Genomic DNA, 21202 nt, shown 5'->3' on the forward strand with positions numbered 1-21202 from the left:
GGAGGTCCAGTACTTTTCACACAATATTTATAAAAGACAATCTTTGTACAGAACCAATACTGAATAGTTGATGAATGAATGAATGAATGAATGAAAGTATAAAGACCCATCTTGCCAAATATTAAGGGAAGCAGTACCCTAGGACCTAGTCACTTCCACTCTTGCAATGGCAGTTGACCAAATAGTGTTACAGTGAGATTCTGGGACATAGGCAGTAGCATATAGTTATAATAGCTAATGACATTAATGTGGCATTGTTATTCAGAGTATGCCTGTGCTCTCGAAGTGCTTATAAGAAAGCTGAATATTCCTTTTTTAATGCATGTTCTAGTGCAAGGCTATTTGATTACTTTTATAAGAAAATCAAGTTTCTCTAAAGGTGATAAAGACCATGTCAGGTCATTGGTGATTGAAGTCACAGAGAGCTTCAGACACCTGCCTGAGGCTCAGTCTCGTTGGTCTATTATGAAGAAGCTTCTTTAGCACGTTGACAGTGTTTCATTTCCCTTTCTGTGTTCTCATAGCACTCTGTACTCATCATATTATGATCTATATTTATTCAGATGTAAATGATGTAATTCATATTACATTTCTTTTTCATTTCTATTAGTGATCTGTTTGAGGCCAAGGACCTCATCATATGTACCTTTGTATCTTCTCTGAACCCCAGCACAGTGCTTTGCCTTGAATGAATGAATGATTTCCTATAGTAGATGTCATCATCACAATCAACTAGAATTTCTTCATAGTTCTAGTTGTAGGTACACTTACAGGTACATGAAACACATGGTCTCTCTGTTGTATCTTAACTTACTTTTATTGACTGACCTGTCTTCTTTCTAGTATTGGGTACCCTGTGGTGACCTTGGGCTTTGGCTTCAAAAGTTACGTAAGCTATAAGATGCGGTTAAGAAAACAAAAAGAGGTGCAGAAAGAGAATGAATTTTACATGCAGCTTCTTCAACAGGCTCTCCCTCCAGAGCAACAGATGCTGCAGAGGCAAGAGAGGGAGGCGGAGGAAGGTAGGTCTGAAAGCTCTGTGTCTGCTGCCTTCCCCTTTAGTGTACCTGAATGCGATGGATGCTGAACCTGGCCTCCAGAGACCTGGTTCAGATGTGGGCTGCCCCACCCACTGGCCATATGACCACACACAAGTGGCTGTGGAAATATTTGTCCTCCCAGCGTCGGCAGGGTTTGTGAGGAAAGTGCTTTCTGAACTCTCAAGTGGTCTAGAAATGGGAGTCATTGTGTGAGGAACGTTCTTAGCCATCCTTAGTAGAGTGTGTACCAGAAGGGTTGTTCAGCTATTTATTCTGAGTATCAAAACAGGCACTTCGAACGAACAATTATTAGTTCAGTTCAAGAACCAAAGTATTACTGAGGTTGGGATGCTGAGATGTGTATGTGTATGGAGATGCATTTTTATACACACACATCCACATACATACATATATGTGTGCATATATGCATTTACCCAGCATGAAGATGAGAGGGAAATATATAGTAGGGCCCAATTCAGATTGGTCTTACTCAGTATACTTGAAATGAGGCTTTGAAGTGGGGCTTTTCCTAATGAGACCCAGCCACTGGGAACCCTTAGCTAACAAATGGAAGAACCAACAGTGGCCTCTGGTGTCTCTGGTTCAGGAACAAGATGATAATGTGTATTCCATGAACCTGGCTACATTCTGGCTGCCTGGCTCATATGACTATAGGAAAGAGTGTAAGAAAAGTAACTTAAGCCACTCCCCAAATTAAATTCAGTTCATTAAACATTCATTAAGCACCTACTTGTACTGAGCGAGTATTGTGCTAGTTAGTCTCTGGAGAAAGGACAGAACTTAGATAAGTCAGAGTCCCTACCCTCATGGAGCTTCATACTAGCTATGGACACACATAGCTACATACTCAAATAATTCTAACACACAGTGATGCTCTGTGAATTACTGGGGAAGGTTTCTTTTGCTAGGCGTGGGAAGAGTCAGGAAGGGCTTCATGAGGTGGTGGTTGTAGTCAAGCTGTAAAGGAAGAATAGGGACTTGGGGCCGGAAGATAGGGAGGAGGGAGGAGGAACATCATGGACGAGGGCATGGAGGTAGAAAATATACAATTTGAGAGCAGTGTATGTATGTGTGGCAGAGAATAGTTTGAATCTATTTCCTTCCCTGGCAGATATAATTAGAATTTCTGTATGAAGGCAAATAAGGAAATTCCTTCTGAGTCTCCCAATAAAGTGATACTGACTACCTGTGTAAATTCTAGAGTCTTCCATTTCACTAGCAATCACATTTTAGAATTTGTTTATAATTAGAATAATAGTTCACATGAATACAGTTCTTTATTGCTTTTAAGCAGAGCTGTAGTGGCTAGAGAGCTGCCCTTGGAACCAAAAGGACCTTGGTTCAAATCTTGCCTCTGATACATATTGTGACCCCGGACAAGTAACTGAATCACCCAGTACCCCGTCACTTGTCTTGTGGAACAGTCGCCCAGTTGTCTTAGTAGAGGAAGTTTCTTTACTGTGGGTTCTCAACACTGATGAAATCATAAGCCTGGACAAAAAAAGAATTTTTAAGTATTTTTCTTGGAGAAGCAGTGTGCTCAGTTGGAAAAAAAAAACAAAAAACCAAAACCTCAAAACTGGAAGTCAGGAGACCTGGGTGCTGGATCCAGTTGTGCTGCTTATCTTGCGTTACCTTGCAAATCACTTAACGTCGTTGGACCTTAGTTTCTTCATCTATAAAATGGGGATACAATATTTGAGGTGCCTGTTTCACAACGTGCTCATGAATATTCGCTCACATTTTTATAGCACTCTATGGTTACAAAGCATTTTCCTCAACAGTCCTATGGAACAAGTTTATTATAATACTCTATTTTTCAGATGAGGAAACTGAGATTCTGAATGAGGGTAAAGGTGAATGCCACGCCTGGGTCTTCTGACAACAGGTCTGGTGTTTTTCCCACTATGCTGTGCTGTTGCTTACCTTTCAGTAAATGTCTTCCTGGAGCTATTTGTTTAACCAGGATATCATCTTAAGGACAGCTTCCTAATCCTGATCTTGACACTTCCTAAGAACCTATCACACTTTTCATGAAAGTGGTTTTTCCAAGTGTTCAGCTCCTCAAGCCTACTTAGATTTGCTTTTCAAAGCTGTATAATGTACTGTAGTTATTGCTTCCAAACGAGGATGCAAATTGTGTAGGGAGTGTCCCAGTCATTGATAATGTAATCTGTTCTTTGTTTGTAGAAAGCTAAGCCCTGCTATGTGTTTGTTTTTGATCTTCTAGCAGCCAAAGGATTGTCTGATGTGGATTCCTCAATGCTGTTACACCACAACGGAGGCATTCCAACCAGCAAAAAGTTATCCACAACTTTGCCAGAGCTAGAATACAGAGAAAAGGGGAAAGAAAAGGAAAAAGATGCCAAGAAACACAATCTTGGAATAAATAACAATATTTTACAGCCTGTAGACTCTAAAATACAAGAAATTGAATATATGGAAAACCATATTAATAGTAAAAGATTGAATAATGACCTGGTGGGAAGTACAGAAAACCTCTTAAAGGAGGACTCATGCACTGCCTCGTCCAAAAATTACAAAAATGCCAGTGGTGTTGTGAACTCCTCCCCTCGAAGTCACAGTACCACGAATGGGAGCATCCCTTCCTCATCCAGTAAAAATGAGAAAAAGCAGAAGTGCACCAGCAAAAGTCCGAGTGTGCACAAGGACTTAATGGAAAACTGTATTCCTAACAACCAGCTCAGCAAACCAGATGCCCTGGTAAGGTAAGTGTGCGGCATGCTGCCTGGGCAATGATTGGTGCGTTCAGTCAGCTCAGTGTTTGCCTTGGATGATAGGCATTCCCATGTGAGCTTGCTGAGGAGCTGTTTATTGAACAGATATTAACAGTTCTCAGTGTCTAGGATCCTCTCAGCCTGTGGACAAGACACAGCAGCCCCGAATCTTGCAGTGGTTGAGACTTTTTCATTTTACAGAGTTCTGTGTAGCACTAGGTCAGGGAACTGTTTGTTTGTTCTTTTTTCCAGGAGTGTGCCATTGTAGCAAAGACTGGCCTGGGAACATGGGCTGCGGAAATTTGGGGGGTTTGTGGTCATGAATTAAAGAAGAAGGAATAGTTATTCCCTTGCCCATTGGATCAGCATTCAAAGAATAGGATTCTTTTATAGGTATCCTATTTATTATAGGATGTTCTTTACTCTTGGCCATTTTCATTTGTTTGTCCAAAGTTCCCTTGGCACACTTTCCCCAAAAGAAGAGCTCAGGTTCTGTTCTTTCAGATGATGGTGTTTGTCAGACAGCTTCTAAGAGGAAAAATAGTTGTTGTCATTTCCCTTTGGGGCTTGTTTCTACCTTTAGCTTGTGTTCTCTGTCACTTCATTGTCTTGGGGTTACCTTCTAAGTAGAGTATTGGGTTGGGAGATTTAAGAGAGAAGCTGTCCATAGGCAAGTCCAATGTTAGAAGAATGTTGGTCCTGAGGTTTTGATTTGATGGTCACATTTCTAAGAAAAGAGGCTTGGTAATTTTGTTGTGTTGTCCTGCCTGAATTAAGACCACATTATGTTTGAAGACACATTTACATATTCCTAGTTCGGGGTCACAGAATGTTAGAGCTTGCACAGGCCTTAGAGATCATCTCATCGTCGGAGGTTCTTAACCTGGAGTCTGTAAGCTTGTTTCTTTTAATATTTTGATAACTATGTTTCAATATAATTGATTTCCTTTGTAATCTTATGTACTTTATGCATTTAAAAACATTCTTCTGGAAAGGAAAGGCATAATGGAGAAAATTATTTCTCATGAAGAGGTGAGAAAGACCTATTACAGTGAAAGGGAAGATGGGAGGGTGGGTGATGGGCATTGCTTGAACCTTACTCTCATCAATTGGCTCAAAGAGGGAATAATATACACAGTCAGTTGAATGTAAAACATTCTTCTGAGAAGAGGTCTTCACAGACTACTGAAGGGGACCTATCACACAGAAAAGATTAAGACCTCCTGTTCTAATCCAACCCTTCCTTTTTACAGAAGAAGAAATTGAGGGTCAGAGATGAGAAGAGACTCGACCACTGTCACACAAGCAGTCTGTTCCAGAGTCAGGACTCATCCACAGCTTTGTTGACTACCAGACCAGTGTTTTTTTCTGTTGCAATGTAATAGTTCATAATTCTGAAGCTTTGATTTATTGGTATACGTGACAAACTGAAGTTGGTCTATTTTTACGTCCCTCAAAACGAAGGTATAGGAGAGGTCAATCTCAGAGTATGTAGTTGGACAAGTATTGGATTGGTAGTCAGGTGGTTTGGGTGCCAGCTCTGCCATTTCTTAGGGCCTTGGGGTCCTTATATATAAAAGCAAGTTTTTGCATTAGATGAGTCATAAGTTCTTTGGATATTAGGGCTAACATTCTAGCCGATCTAGATGGGAACTTTTCTCTTTATTTTTATTTTTTAAAATTGTAAAGAAAAATATTGTTTATGCTTCCATTTTTTTTTTGGTTTTAGTAAAAAATGGAAATTCTAGAGGGAATTTTATTTTTCCTCTCATAAGCTGTAACATCCAAGTGATTGATTTGTTTGATTTTTTATTTTGTTTTGTTCTCATCTGAGAGAATATTGTTCTGAGTCTTCTCCTTATACCTATTACTGTGTGTTTATTAGGTGTATCCATTGAAAAATATGTCCAATGGTAATGACTAAACTGTCTCTATGGGTGCCATAGCTAAAGACTCAGCAGATTCTGTATCCCCCAAATCGTTACTGGATTGTACCTGTTGCTGTTGATACCAGTTACATAACCATGGCCATTCTTTTATGGTGGATCCTCCATCTCCATGTCACAGGGAGAACTGAAAGGTACCATGTTTGTCAGGGTTGTGAAGGACCTGTTCGCCACCCTTTCACTTTTGATATGATATGATAGGACCCAAACTAACCAGACTTGCAATAAACAAAGTGCCACCCTGCCCCAAGTTATTGAGCTTTTAGTGTGTAGGAGTTGGCTTTTACAGTAGCCTTACAGACACAACAGACCGAGTTCTGTCCTGTAAAAGGCGAGAACAGTGTATCTTGTTGGAGTGCTTGACATGATGTTCTGAAGTAAAGGATTTGCCTCACCTGACTTGTTTTTTTTTTGTTACTAAAGCTTAAGGACAATCAAAACAGCTTCAGGGGCTTGATCCTAGGCCATCCTAGAAGTCCTTTGTCCAGTAGAAGCGATGGGACAGTCCTGCTGCCTTCTGTGCTGGAGTGTAGCACTTCTGAGCACCACTGAAAAGCTGGTGAGGGGGACTTAGAATTGGCATCTAAGGATCAGGTTGGCCACACTCAGCAGAAATGTTTCACTTGGAAGAAGAAGGCTTTGAGGTGGGGCAGGTCTTCATAATGATGCTTTGTATATTTGAGAGACCTGTCATGTCGAAGGAGTAGCTTTATTGTCGTTGGTACTGGACAGCATAACTCCCAATGGACCAGAGTGTCAGAAAGGTATATAGATAGTTTGGCTCATCGTGAGGCATGATTTCCTAACAATTAGAACTAATTGAAAGTGCATTTAATGTTTTCCCCACTGGGGATGATCCTCAAGTAGAGTTTGGATGAGTGATTGTCCGGGGTGGTGTAGAGGGGCCCTCGTGCTTCAAGGTGGGGTACACTTAGATGTGTCCTTTGGGGTGCCCTCTTGGTGAGAAGATTTGATGATTGTAGCCCAGGTGGCTCAGGGGTCTGGTCCCCCAGGGAGGACATTCTCCAGCTAGGCTGTGTTTGCTAGTGCTTTCATGGCCAGCTCCATGAGAAGATTAGCTTAGGGAGATCGTGTTGTGGGATCCAGGAAGAGTCCCCAGTGCCACTGACTGAACTGAGAATGTTATGTTTTAAGCAGTTATCCATATAATTGCTGGAGGCTATAGCATTCAATTTAATTGTAATAGAAAATGGGCTTCCATCTGTAGCTCACCTCCTCAGGCTCATTTCCTCTTGCTCTGACCTTTCTCCCTCCTCATATTGACTGTGTTAGGGAGTTGTACTGAATGACCTCATATAGCACTTTGTTTTGTAACTCTGTAATGCACTTACTGTGCCATGTTGTGTGGTATAGCTGTGTTTCTGTCCCAGTCCATTTCTGTGGGACTTAAAGGAGGCTTTCACAAGAGTCAGACAGGCCAGTAATGCTTAAAAAGCAGTAGGCCTTTTATTATAGCGCGTCTCTTAATTCATACTAGAGAAAGCTTGAGGTGTAACATGAGACATCCTTGGGTGGAGGCATAAGCCAGGGGGCAACAAAAGAAAGCTGCAGCCCAGCAGGTCATCAGAGCCTTTGGCCCAGGGCTCTTCAGACTGTGGGAGGAGGCATAAAGGGCATCAGTGGTGGTTCAGCAGAGGGACTGCCCTAGGCCTTTCAGGACAACCCACTCTGCCTAGTCAGCGTGGCAGACGCCTTTTTCCTCCTGCCACAGCTCTCTTCCAGCACAGCTCCATGATGTAGAGGCAAGGACCACAGAGTGCTGTCCTTTTTGCAGGGTATGGGGGTGGCTGGAGCATGTCTGATTGGTTTCTCATCCTTGATGTGATAAGCAGAGAGATGCTAGGGATTAGCTAGAGGAGGACCCTGGCTCTATAGGCATAAGGCACCAGAGTTTCCAGCTTAGATTAAGGAGGCTTGCAGAAAGGGAAGGAAGGAGTTGTCCCATTGTAAATAAGCTCAGAGAGGCCTAAAAAATGAGGCTTTTTGGATGATCATATTTCTCTAGAAGGGGAGAAGCCGTGTCTCAAGGGGCAGGTGGAGTGGGATAGTATGGAGCATTGGCCTCTGAATCAGAGACCTGGCTTCACATCCTGGCTTCTCATTGTTTTAAGCTGTGGTACCATGGGTACCACATGTTATAGTAAATGCTGCTGGTGAGACCCTGACTTGTCTATGCCTGACAAATCTGATACTGACTTGGGAGATGAGGTTTACTTTTTTCCAGATCAGATTTTAGAGGAATCAGTTAAATGACTTTAGAAAAAACCCAAAATATACCCTTCTGACCACTTCCAACTTAATCCTTTTTGGCCAATTACTAGAAATTAAATTTGTTGGCCCTGGGATTAACATGAAAACTTTCAAGGCTTAGAAACTCTGTAGGCAGTAGAGAAGTTAAAGAAGAGTTAGAGGAGTAGAAGAATAAGCATTTATTAAGTACCTGCTGTGTGCCATACATTGTGCTAAGTGTTTTATGTTTATTATTTCATTTGATTTCCTCCATTTGAAAATTGTAGGCACAGGATCTGGTGCTGCTTAGGGAGGAAGGAGAGAAGAGGGGGTCTTATATAAGTATTGTAAAGGTAAAGATAGACTGTTTAGAGGCCACGCAGGGATCTATAAGAAAAATTTGACAACTCTTGAAAAGAACATTGTAAACCTTATCAGCACAATAGAAATGTAAGTTATTGTCATCTAATCTGAACTATATCCAACAGCCAAATGAACCCCCTATTTTGTTCTTCCAAAATACATGCCATAAAAGTGTGTGTGATATAGTGGCCCCTGGGCTTGAGTCAGTCGATTTGAATGTAAGTTCTAGCCTTCTCACCTCACGGTGTGACTGTGGGGACTTCTAACCCTGGGCCTGCTTCCTCATCTGTGAAATGGAGAGAAGAATCTCTGTTGCCTACCTGGAGACCAAAGAAGAAGATGCTTTGTAACCAGAAAGTGGTCTGCCGTTATTGCGTGGCTCATCACTGATTTTGTTGCGGTCCTTTTCAGCTCTCTTTTTATCTCTGTTTGAAGTAGTGTGGGTCATTGAATATGCCTTAATTTTTTTATTTGGGAAGATATTCTAGCTAAGAATAGAATGATCCTGAGAAGTCAGGTGCTTCAACTGACCACTGAGGGAAGGTGGGAAGAAAACAGTGGAAAGGGCTCCATGTAGGTTTTTTTCTGGAGTGTTCGTTCACTTGTTAGCACGAGAATTGATTAAGGTTGTGATTGAAACTCAACAAACATTTGTTAAAAATAGCTTCTGTGTGCAGACCACACTGTGCTAAATACTGGGGAGTACAGAGTCCAGACAAGACAGTCCTTGCCTTTCTGGGGCCTAAAGTTGAATGGAGAATAAGACACACATGCAGAGAGCGTGAAAGAGACCTTCCTCAGTTCAGTTCCACATTCATGAAGCACCACCACGGGCTAGGGCAAGGCCCTGGGCTGAGACGAAAAGAAACATTCAGAAGAAGCTCCCGCTTTGTTGCTGGGCTCTCTGCTGGGAGCTAGGAGAGGTGCAAATGAGAGACATAGGCATGGTTCGAGGCCTCAGGGTGTTGGCAGAATAGTGGGGAAAAGGCACATTTCCACAGAATAGAAAATGAAATTAGAATGTGTAAAATTCAAAAGAGGATGCCAAGCAAAGTGCTAGTGAAAAATTCAAGGGGAGAGAGAGAGTAGAGGAAGACTTGGTGAAGAATTTAGCAGTTGGTCTTGTCTTTAGTGAATGGGATGGGTTTCAACAGGCAGATGAGAATCAGAGAGGAGTCCATTTCAGGCGGGAGGTGGTGAAGGGAAAGGGAGGAAGGAGTGAGGGAAGGAAGTAGACACCTATGGAGCACTTAGTGCGTGTCAGGCACTATGATAAGCCCTGGGGATACAAAGACAAGCAAAAATAAAGACTGTCCCTGCCCTCAAGGAGCTTACATTCTAATAGGAGAAGGCACCATACACAAGAAAGATGGAAACATGAGGGAGGGTACCCAGCCCAAGAGCATGATTGAAGTGCCGAGAGTCAGGAACCAAGAGGAATGCCGGCAAGCCAGCCTCTGCCCTTTCACCAAATGAAGGCTCCAGGAGGAATTCACCAATGGGAGAAAGGGGGCAGGCTTTTCAGAAGGATGTTTCATGGTGAGTTCTTTACAGGGGTGATAGGAAGTTCCAGGCTCCAGGAGCTAAGGGAAGTTCCCGGATGAGACTGCGCTTGAGGCATGATTTTGAAGTCCAGATTAGAAGTCCATGAATTAGGGTATGATGATGAGAGAAGAACCAGAATTATGGAGAACTAGAGACTAGAATATATGAGAATAAGTTGGGGTAGGCTTTGATGTGGAAGACGGATTAAATCTGTCCTTCGTGGCCTTAGAGAACAGAACCAGGAACAATGAAGGAAATGTACAGAGGCAGATTTTGGCAAGACAGAAGGAAACACTTCCTACCAATTAGAGTTGCCCCAGAGTGCAGTGGGATGCCCAAGGAGGTAGGTAATGAGCTTCCCATCAGTGGAGGTCTTCAGGCAGACCTGGAGGGACAACCGCTTATTGAAAATATTGCAGAGGAAATTCCTTTTTGGATTTTTGGACCTGGGTAAGAAATAGCATGTTAGGGTTACATAACACTTTAGAGGTCATCTAGTGCCAGTACCTCGTTTTGCTGATGGTTAAACTGAGGGTCCAGGGAGGTATGAAATACCAAAGCTCCACAGTTTTGAGTTAGATCTTATAGCTTCAAGTACAATCCTCTTTCCAGTATACCATGCTGATGAAAACCAAGCAGAGACTAGATTGTGGAAGACTGGAATGGGCCTCTGCAGGTTCTCCAGTGGGCTTGTTGACGCCATCGGATCAGAGATTTAAGAAGTTTGATGTCGAGCATGTGTAGAATGACTTGGATAAGTGAGAAGACCAGCTGGGAGCTTACTGAAGTGGTATAGCCCAGAGGTGAGAAAGGTGTTAGTAGCCTTAGGTATGAAATTTTTCCATTGCAGAACTGCTGAAGGAAAATTGCACTCTCTTTCTTGCGGTTACTTCTGTCTGTGCTGTCTTCCTGCAAAAGCGAAAAGGTTCATCTCTTTAGGTTGTGGTACTGATTCTTTGCACCTATTAGGTTCAGCTAGGAGTGTCTTTAGTGCTTTTGGAAATAGGTCACATTTTTGATCGTAGAACTTAGACCTTCGATCGTCTAGTTCAACCCACCTTCACATAGGGGAACAAGAATGTAGTTTATAATTGCATTTAACAAAATTCTGAGCAAAATTTAGAATCAGAGCAGGTGGTAAATTCTATTTAAAAGAGAGTGTCATAGCGCTGGAAGCAACCTTAGAACACAGCGTCAGAGCTGCAAAAGCCCTTAGAACACAGGATGTCAGAGCTAGGATGATCCCTATATAATAATGTCAGAACTGGGAAGGCCCTTAGGAAATTGGATGTGAGAGCCAGAAGAAATTTTAGAGATCATCAACTCCAAGTGTTTCATTTTCAGAGAAGCAGTATAGGCCCACAGTAGTCAGCTGACTTCCCACAGTCACACGGCGCGTTGGTGGTGGGTCTACAAGTAGCACCCAGGTCTCCAGACCCCCAGTCCAGTGTTATTTCCCCTACCCTTCTCTGCTTAAGCAAGTCTCGTAACTGGCTTCCTTTTTAGGTATTTGTATTTGTTAATGCATAGTAATTAGATATAAGCAGAATCCTATGTGTGAAATTTTTGTTGACAAAAAAAAACAAACAAAACTGGGTCCCCGCAATAAATATCTTATCAGTTACTTATCAGGGCCTAACTTTATGCCTTAGCACCAAAAACTGTAGCAGAGTGTATTTTTTAGAATTGCTATATTAATTTCTTTTACAACCTGCCACCTACTAGCTAATTAGTATGAATATGAGCCTTTCTGGCCTCACTTTCTTCCAGGGGGATAATGAAGGGATCAGGCTTGATGAGCTCTGAACTACCCTCCAGCTTTAAAAGTCTGTGATTTGAAAGTATTTGACTTCTTACTCCTAACAAAGCCATGAACTTTTTGCTTTACTCTCTATTATGGGGGAGGGGATGCCAGGGTGGAGGGAGGAGTTCAGTCATGATTACAAATAGCTTTCAGTGAAGGAGGTGCTGGGAAAGTAAGGTGAGTTCTTGGCTCTCCCCTACAGGACTCAGTACTATTCAATGTCCTGAATGTAGTCACAGGATCTGGATTGGAAAAGAACCTCAGAGATCCTTGAATTCTGCAAGGCCCACAGAGGTTAAACCAATTACCCCAAATCACATGGGTGGTTAGTAGCAAAGCTAGGATTTGACACCTGGTGTTTTGATTCCAAATCCATTACTCTTTGTATGATACCAGGACTGACTTAATCAGGTGTAGATCCAGTCTTAAAAGGCAACATTTGGTTGGGGTTGAAAGGGGAGGGAGGAGGTGAGATTAAGATTATACCAGAGTTCTGATCCCAGCTTCATGTGACCATGAGCACATCATACATCTCAGGACTTTGGTTTTCTCATCTGTAAAATGATTGGATTGTTCATGAGCTATCTCCTGTGCCCAAATCATTTTGTGGGGAGAAGCGATGTATCCTTTCCCTGAAATCTCAACATCACATCAGGGGGAAAGATCCCTTCCCCTTTCCCTGCCCACATGGATGAGCTCTTTCACCTTGAACCCTCTCCTAGCACTTTGCTTGGACCTTTCTTATGCTGTTTATTCAAACACAAAGACTCGCATGATTTCAACTCTGGAGGGGCTCTTAAGTGCCATCTAGCCCAGCACATAGCAGAAAAAGAGCCCCCTATGTGGAATACCTGATGAATGATCTGCCTACACTTAGAGGTCTCAGAGAGAGAAAAGAACCCATTTCCTTCTGAAGCATCCCATTCTACCCTTGGATGGCTCCAGGTGTTAGGTTTGTCCTTGTACAGCCAGCCTCAGTTTGTCTTGGAATGTCTGCATTTGCTCCTAGTTTTGACCCTGGGGGCAAGCAGAACAAGTCTAATTCCTCTTCTCAGATACTTGAAGACAGCTCTCACATCCTGTTATTCATTCAGGTTAAATATCCTGAGGTTCTTCAATTGGTCCTCATATCCATGACCCTTCACTTCATCTGCTTTTCTGGATGCTGTCCAGCCCAACAGTATCCTTCCTAAATTGAGGTGCCCAGAATCGCACATAATCATAACAGGACCATCATTTCTTTATTCTTGGCAGCTATTAAGGAAACCCAGGATTGCATTAGTCTGTCTGACTGCCATATCATAGTATAGGGGTGACTCATTCTAGTCTGCTTTAAGCCCCAGATCTTTTTTAAACAAACCGTTGCCTACCCAGGCCTCTCTTATCTTATACTGTGAAGTCAAATTTTCAAATCCAAATGTTTGTCCGTATTAAATTTCACCTTATTAGATTCAACCCAACATTCTAGCCTGTCAGAAAGCATTTTGGCTCCTGACTCTGTTATCTAATGTATTAGCTATTTTTCCCAATTTTGTGTCATCTGCAAATTTGATAAGCTTACTATCTCTCTATGTCTTTATCTGAGTCATTAGCTAAAACATAGATTCCTGGGGCATTTGTTCCAAGTTGACATGGAACCATTTATGACTGCTCTTTGGGTCCAGGCATTTGACTAAGTTCCTAAGCCTTCTAATGGTACATTGTCAAGCCTATATCTCTCCATCTTTTCTATAGAAATAGCTTGAGACACTTTGTCAAATGCTTTGTGGAATTCTAAATGAAGTAGTGCTTGGTCTAGCAGTTTAGAAACCATGTCAAAAAAGGAAAAAGTACAAATAAGGAATAAGAAATATATACCTGTTCTCGATGAAGCATACTGGCTCTTTGTCATCACTGTTTCCTGTCCCAAGTGTTCAAAGGCTGTCTCTTTAATAGTACATTTTAGCATTTTTGCCAAGAACCCAAATCAGACTCACTGACCTATAGTTTGCAGGTTGCATTCTCTTCCCTTTTTTGGAAACTTGGGTAATTTTCCTTTCTCCAGTATTGTATCTTTCTCATTCCTCACGATTGTTCAGATTATCACTTCACTAGCAACTCACATTTGTATCTCTCAGTTCTTTCAAGACTGGAGCTTCCCTAGGCTGAATGACTTGAATTCATCAAAGGTAGCTCTCCCTATCTCCCTAATTATCTTGGGCATCAGTTTCCTATTAGCCATTTTTTATTCTCTCCTTTCTAGTCCAAAGCTCATTCTCTTTAGTAGAAAAATCAGAAGCAAAGTGAGAGTGGGAATCTCTGCCAACTCTCCCAGGCAAGTAGCCTGCCTGCCTGCCTGCATGAATGAATGAATAATTGAATGAATTGATCATTGTTTTAGTTTTTCTCACCAGCCCTTAGTTCACGCTGAAATTTATCAGTCTTGATATTGATCTTACAGTACTGTGCCTTCCTTTTGTATTCATCCTATTACCTACCCTTGCTTCCATCTTCTTAAAAGTATATAATTAAAAGAAATATTTTAGAATGTTGGTAAATTCTAATTCCATGTGGAACCACATTAGTCTTTTAAGACAAGTCAGAACTGCTTATTTTTTTGTCTTCTGAATTCCATTCCACCAGCAATGTACCAGTGTGCCTGCCTTCCCACCCCTCTCACAATTGTAATGTTCCTTGTTTCTCGTTTTTGCCAATCTGATGATTGTGAGGGGGATCTCAGAATTGATTTAATTTGCTTTTCTCTAATTATTAGTGATCTGAAGCACTTTTTTTTCCACATAGCTGACAACTTGCATTTCTTCATTTGAAAATTGTACATTTTCTTTGATACAGCTAATAGGGAATGGCATTTGTTCTTACATATTTGTATTACTTCCTTGCATACCTGGAATATCAGATCTTTATTACAGAAATTTGGTGCAAAGATTGTTTTCCCCCACCAGGTAATGTTATTTTCTAATTCTAACTGCATTTGTTTTTGTTTGTGGAAAAACTTGTCAATTTTATATGATAAAAGGTGTTTATTTCCTGTTTTCCTCTCTTAGCTTGTTTAGACAAGAAATGTGTATCCTTCTTTAATCTCTCTAATATGACCTTTTAAATCTAGGCTGTGTATCCCTTTGGAGCTTATTGTGGTATATAGTGTGATGTACTATCTAAACCTGGTTTCTTCCAAACTCCTTTATGGTTTTCCCAGAAGTTTTATTGACTAGTGAGACCTTCCCCCAGTAGTTGGAGTTTTGGGGTCTGTTGAACACTGTGCTGTTGTAGTGAGTACATCTTAGAATTTTTGCTGTTTCTGGGCTTTGCGTATCTAATTTGTTCTCTTGAGCAAGTGTTATCTTAACCTGCATCTAATCATTGACAGTTACTGATTTGTAGTCTTAATGGAGGACTGGAACTGCTATATTCCTTTCTTTGTCACGTTTTTCTTTATTTTCCTTGATATTATTGATTTTTTTTCTCTAGATGAATCTTGTTTTTATTTTTTCTAGTTCTTTAAAGTAATCCTTTAGTAGTTTGGTATGGCATTGATTCTGTAAATTAGTTTAGTAAGTACTGTCTTTTTTTATTATATTGGCAGGACCCAATGACGAGAAGTTAATATTTCTCCCTTATTTAAATCTGTCTTTATTTCTGTAAAGAATGTTTTATATTTATACTTACATAACTCCAGTTTGTGTCTTCGTAGGTAGACTCCCAGGTATTTTATACATTCTGTAGTTGTTTTGAAATTAATTTTTTTTCTTTCTCCTCTAGCTGAATTTTGTTGATTATATATGGAAAGAATGATTTTTGGGGGGGTTTATTCTGTATTCTGCAACTTTCCCAGTTATTGTTTTGAATAATTTTTATTCAGTCTTTACAGTTTTCTAAAACAAACCGTCATCCCATAAAAAATGCAAAAAGTGATAACTTTATTTTGTCATTACCTCTGTGCACCAATTTCTTTTTATTGTTTTATGGCTTTAGATAGAATTTCTAGAACTGTATCAAATAATAGTTATGATAGGGTACATCTTTGCTTATGACTCTGGCCTTTTTGGAAAGGCACCTAATGTTTTTTTCAAACTGATGGTGCAAATTCCTGATTTTAAATGGGTAGTATTATTTGTCATATAAGGAAGGGTCCAGTTTTTTCTCTATCCTCCGACAGTTTTTAAAATTTTCTTTCGCTGCTTTATCTGTCCTTGGTTTAGATATCAGGACAATATTTATCTTGAAGAAGTTTTGTAGGAGTCTTCTTTCTGTATTTTTGCAACTTACATAATATTGGAATTGTTCTTTGAATGTTTGATAGAATTCACTTGTATATCTGGTACTGAGCCTTCCTTTTTCTTTCAGAGTCTAATATGACTTGTTGAGTTTTTTTTTAAACTGAATTTTTGTGTTATTTTAGGTATTCAGTATTTTTCTAAATTTTTATCTGTTTCATAGATTATCAATTTTTTCATATAATTGTACAAAATAATTTATATTTTTTTCCCTTTTCATTTGTTGAAGGAACTTTTGTTTCCTTCATTTTTGATGTTGATAATTTGGTTATTATATTTTTTGAGAGTTTTGATCATATGACCTCAAAGCACTTTTTTTTGGGGGGGGAGCTTTTTTTTTTGGCAGGGCAATTGCCCAAGGTCACACAGCTAGTACATGTGTCAAGTGTCTGAGGCTGGATTTGAGCTCAGGTCCTCCTACTCCAGGGCCAGTGCTCTACTCACTGTGCCACCTAGCTGCACCCCCAAAGCACTTTTTCAATGCCAGATCTGGGATTCTATGATCTTTTTATTTTTTAAAATTGTTCTATTATTTAACATTTTTTTTTAGTTTTCAACATTGATTTCCACAAAATTTTGAGTTACAAATTTTCTCTCCATTTCTACCCTCCCCCCATCCCAAAATGGCATATATTCTGATTGTCCCTTTCCCCAGTCTGCCCTTCTTCCTGTCACCCCATTCTCCACCCCCCCATCCCTTTCCCATTACTTTCTTGTAGGGCAAGATAGATTTCTATATCCCATTGCTTGTATATCCTATTTCCCAGTTGCATATAAAAACAACTTTTTTTGAGCATTTTTTTTTAGAACTTTGAGGTCCAAATTCTCTCCCTTCTTCCCTCCTTACCCACCCACCTTGAGAAGGCAAGCAATTCAACATAGGCCACACATGTATCATTATGCAAAACACTTCCATAACAGTCATGTTGTAAAAGACTAACTGTATTTCTCTCCAATCTATACTGTCCCCCTTTATCCAATTTTCTCCCTTGCCCCTGTCCCTTTTCAAAAGTGTTTGCTTTTGATTACCTCCTCCCCTGATCTGCCCTCCCTTCTGTCATTCCCCCTTCTTATCCCCTTCCCCTTACTTTCCTGTAGGGTAAGGTACACAATTGAGTGTGTATGTTATTTCCTCCTTAAGTCAAATCTGATAAGAGCAAGATTCACTCATTCCCTTTCACCTGCCCCCTCTTCCCTTCCAATAGAACTGCTTTTTCTTGACACTTTTATGTGAGATAATTTACCCCATTCTATCTCTTTCTTTCTCCTCCCAATATATTCCTCTCGCCCCTTAATTTTATTAATTAATTAATTTATTTTTAGATATCATCCATTCATATTCAACTTACCATATGCCCTTTGTCTATATGCATGTATATTCCTTTCAACTACCCTAATACTGAGAAAGGTTTCATGAGTTACAAATATCATCTTTCCATGTAGGAATGTAAACAAAACAGTTCAACTTTAATAAGTCTTTCATGATTTATCTTTCCTGTTTACCTTTTCATGCTTCTCTTGATTCTTGTATTTGAAAGTCTACTTTTCTATTTAGCTGTGATCTTTTCATTGAGAAAGCTTGAAATTCCTCTATTTTATTGAAAGTCCATATTTTGCCCTGGAGTATTATACTCAGTTTTGCTGGGTAGGTGATTCTTGGTTTTAATCCTAGCTCCTTTCACCTCCGGAATATCATATTCCAAGCCCTTCAGTCCCTTAATGTAGAAGCTGCTAGATCTTGTACTCAGTACTCAAATTGTTTCTATCTGGCTGCTTGCAATATTTTTTCCTTAACCTGGGAACTCCAGAATTTGGCTAAAGTTTTCTTTTTGGGATCTTTTTCAAGAGGTGATTGGTAGATTCTTTCAATTTCTGTTTTACCCTCTGGTTCCAGAGTATCAGGGCAGTTTTCCTTGACAATTTCTTGAAAGATGATGTATCGGCTCTTCTTTTGATCATGGCTTTCAGGTAGTCCAATAATTTTTAAATTATCTCTCTTGGATCTATTCTCCAGGTCAGTGGTTTTTCCAGTGAGATATTTCACATTCTCTTCCATTTTTTCATTCTTTTGGTTCTGTTTTATAATTTCCTGATTTCTTATAAAGTCACTAGCTTCCACTTAACTCCATTCTAATTTTTAAGGTAGTGTTTTCTTCAGTGGTCTTTTGGACCTCCTTTTCCATTTGGCTAATTCCGCCTTTTAAGGCATTCTTCTCCTCATTGTCTTTTTGGAGCTCTTTTGCCATTTGGGTTAGTCTGCTCTTTAAGGTGTTATTTTCTTCAGTATTTTTTTGGGTCTTCTTTAGCAAGTCATTGACTTGTTTTTCATGATTTTCTTGTATCACTCATTTCTCTTCTGATTTTTCCTCTACTTCTCTTACTTGCTTTTCCAAATCCTTTTTGAGCTCTTCCATGGCCTGAGACCAATTCTTATTTTTCTTGGAAGCTTTTGATGTAGGCTCTTTGAGTTTGTTGACTTCTTCTGGCTATATGTTTTGATCTTCTTTGTCACAAAAAAAAGATTCTGTAGTTTGAGTCCTTTTGCACTGCTTGTTCATGTTCCCAGCCAACTACTTGACCCTTGAGCTTTTTGTCAGGTTATGACTGCCTTCAGAGTGGTGAGTGCTTTCTCCCAAGCTTCAGGGGTCTTGCACTGCTGTTTTCAGAGCTACTTCTACCTAGCAAGCTCTACCACACCAGCACTCCTCCTCCCCCAAGAACCGCCAGCCAGGACTCCAACCCAGATCCAAGCAGGGCAAAGGAAGAGAACCCTGCCTCCATGCCAGCAAAGCAATTCCTGCACTCCTGCTCTGATCTGCCACTTGATTCCTCCCATCGGGTGGGCCTGGGGCCGGAAGCAGCTGCAGTTGGAGCTCTGGAAGCAGCTGCAGGAGCTTCCTGCTGCTGCCACCGCACCACCTCCACAGTCCTGGGGCCAGACTGCGCACTTCTGTCATCCAGATCCAGCAGTTTTCTCACTAACCTGCTCCGTTGTCTTTGGCATTTGTGAGTTGAGAAGTCTGGTAACTGCTACAGCTCAGTGAATCATGGCCCTAAGGCTTGTTCCACCCAATCTGTTCCCCGCCTGGTCGTTCTTGGTGTGGTCCATGCTGGGCTGCACTCTTCTCCCAGCATGGTGCAGTAGACCCTTCCCAGCGACCATCCAGGCAGTCCTGGGCTGGAGACCTGCTTCCCTCTGTTATTTCGTGGGTTCTGTAACTCTAGAATTTGTTCAGAGCCATTTTTTACAGGTGTTTGGAGGAATTGGGGGGAGAACTTAAGCAAGTCCTTGTTTTCCAGCCGCCATCTTGGCTGTGCCTCCCTGCCCCCCCATTATTTTTCTTTAAACTCAGATTTATTGACAATTTATAGGCTCAGAAACTCACAGATGTAGAAATGGAAGAAACCTTAAAGGCCATCTCATCCAACCCCTTGATTTTGCAGATGAAGAAGTAGAGATCAGCAAAGTTAAGTGGCCAGGGTCACACATCATCGTAAACATTAGAGGTACAATTTTAATCCAGGTCCTCAGACTTCGGAACTAGTGTTTTTGTTTATTTTAATGTGTAACATATTGAATACACCTCTTTTAATAGGTTTCTTTTAAAGCCTAGTTTTATTTATCATTTCAGTGGGACTTTTGTTGTTTTTAATTTTATTTATCTCTTTTTTGGTTTTCAGAATGTCTACTTTTATGTTTAGTTTGGAAAAGGTTGATTTGTTGTTCTTTTAGGTTTTTTTAGTTTAGGGTTCTGGTTTTTTTTAATTACTTGCCCAATTCATTGGTATATTTTCTTTTTCTTTTATTGGTAAAAGACTTTGAAGATATACATTTCGCCCAAAACATTGTTTTGGGTACATCCTTAAAGTTTTGGTTGTTGTTTCATTGCTGCAATTGTTTTTGATGAAATTATTTATGCTTCTAAGTTTGTTCTGTGACCTACCATTTCTTTAGGATTTAGCATTCAAGTTTGAATCCTTTTCTTCACATGCCCTTTATTGGTTATAATTTTAGTAAAAGATATATTTAATATTTCTGCTTTTCTGCATTCATTTGAGGTTTTTAATGCCCCAGCATTTTGTAAAGATGACATTTATTGCTGAGAGTATGTATATTCCTTTCTGTTCCTATGCATTAATCACTAGAAATCCATCGTATTTAACTTTTAAGCTATTTAACTTTTCTAAAATTCTGTTTAATGCGTTGGATTTCTTCTGCTTTCTAATCCATTCTGCTGTACTCCTTTGTATTAGAGGTGAGTTAATTCAATTTACATTTATGACTGTGATTGTTAATTGTGTATCACCCTCCATCATATCATGTAATATTTTTCTCTTTTCCTCCTGTCCCTCCTTTGAAAAGAACAAAGAAATAGAGAAAGAGAATCTGACCACTAGTAATCTATAATTGAAGTGGTTTGTTTCTGTTCCTTTGCCTTTGTCCCTCCTCTCTTCACCAAGTCCAGACCTCAAACTCTAGTTCTTATGTTTTTTCTTTTTTTTAATCCCCCCTTTATGACCCTCCTTCCAGAACTGATATTTGTTTTGCTTATGGTCATTGTTTCTTGGACTCTACCCTCCCTCTTAGACCCACATCTGCCTTCTCCTTGTCCCCATCTGTTTCCTTGATGAATTTAATGCATTTCTACACCAAAGCGTGTGTGAGTGTGTGTGTGTGTGTGTGTGTGTGTGTGTGTGTGTGTGTGTTTTCAGTCTTTCTTTATTTGGTTAAGAGTTGGGTTTATGAGATATTCAAATCCCCCCATGTTTGTATATTCTCTCATGTACCCCAATTTTGTGGCATAGTAATTTTCTTCTCCCTTCTTCCTCATTTCTTCCCTAATATATTCCTTTTTCTCTCCCTTTTCTTTCCTCTCTTAAACCAGCAAAGCAGAACAATACCATGCCCAGTTCCTGTGTTTGTATGTTACTAAATTCCTTCCGTGACCCTTGAAGACAGTGAGATTCTGAAGGGATATATGTATCTTCTCCACCTATTGGAATGTAAGCACTTCATCATCATTTAATCCCTTTGCCTAGATGTAATTACCTTCCTAGGTTTCTCTTGGCTTCTGTGTCCCATATTTCACAATTCCTATTCAGTTATAGTCTTTTCATTAGGAATGCTTGAAAGGTCTATATTTTATCAAAGATTAATTTTTCCCTACTCAGATAGTACTTAGTTTTGTAGGATATGTAATTCTTGGTTGTAACCCATTAT

The 21202-nt window shown here is 40.2% G+C and overlaps 1 protein-coding gene across 1 annotated transcript in view; it reads left to right on the forward strand.

Annotated features, from left to right (window-relative positions):
- Positions 1 to 21202, forward strand: part of MACO1 (macoilin 1) — an 84641-nt gene that overhangs the window by 31047 nt on the left and 32392 nt on the right. Inside the window, exons 5-6 of the mRNA XM_036745466.1 lie at positions 844 to 1022; positions 3292 to 3790. Coding sequence (XP_036601361.1) covers positions 844 to 1022; positions 3292 to 3790 — 678 coding nt within the window. The remainder of the gene's footprint in view (positions 1 to 843; positions 1023 to 3291; positions 3791 to 21202) is intronic.

This window comes from Trichosurus vulpecula, chromosome 2 (assembly GCF_011100635.1).
Source record: "Trichosurus vulpecula isolate mTriVul1 chromosome 2, mTriVul1.pri, whole genome shotgun sequence".
Lineage (NCBI taxonomy): Eukaryota > Metazoa > Chordata > Mammalia > Diprotodontia > Phalangeridae > Trichosurus > Trichosurus vulpecula.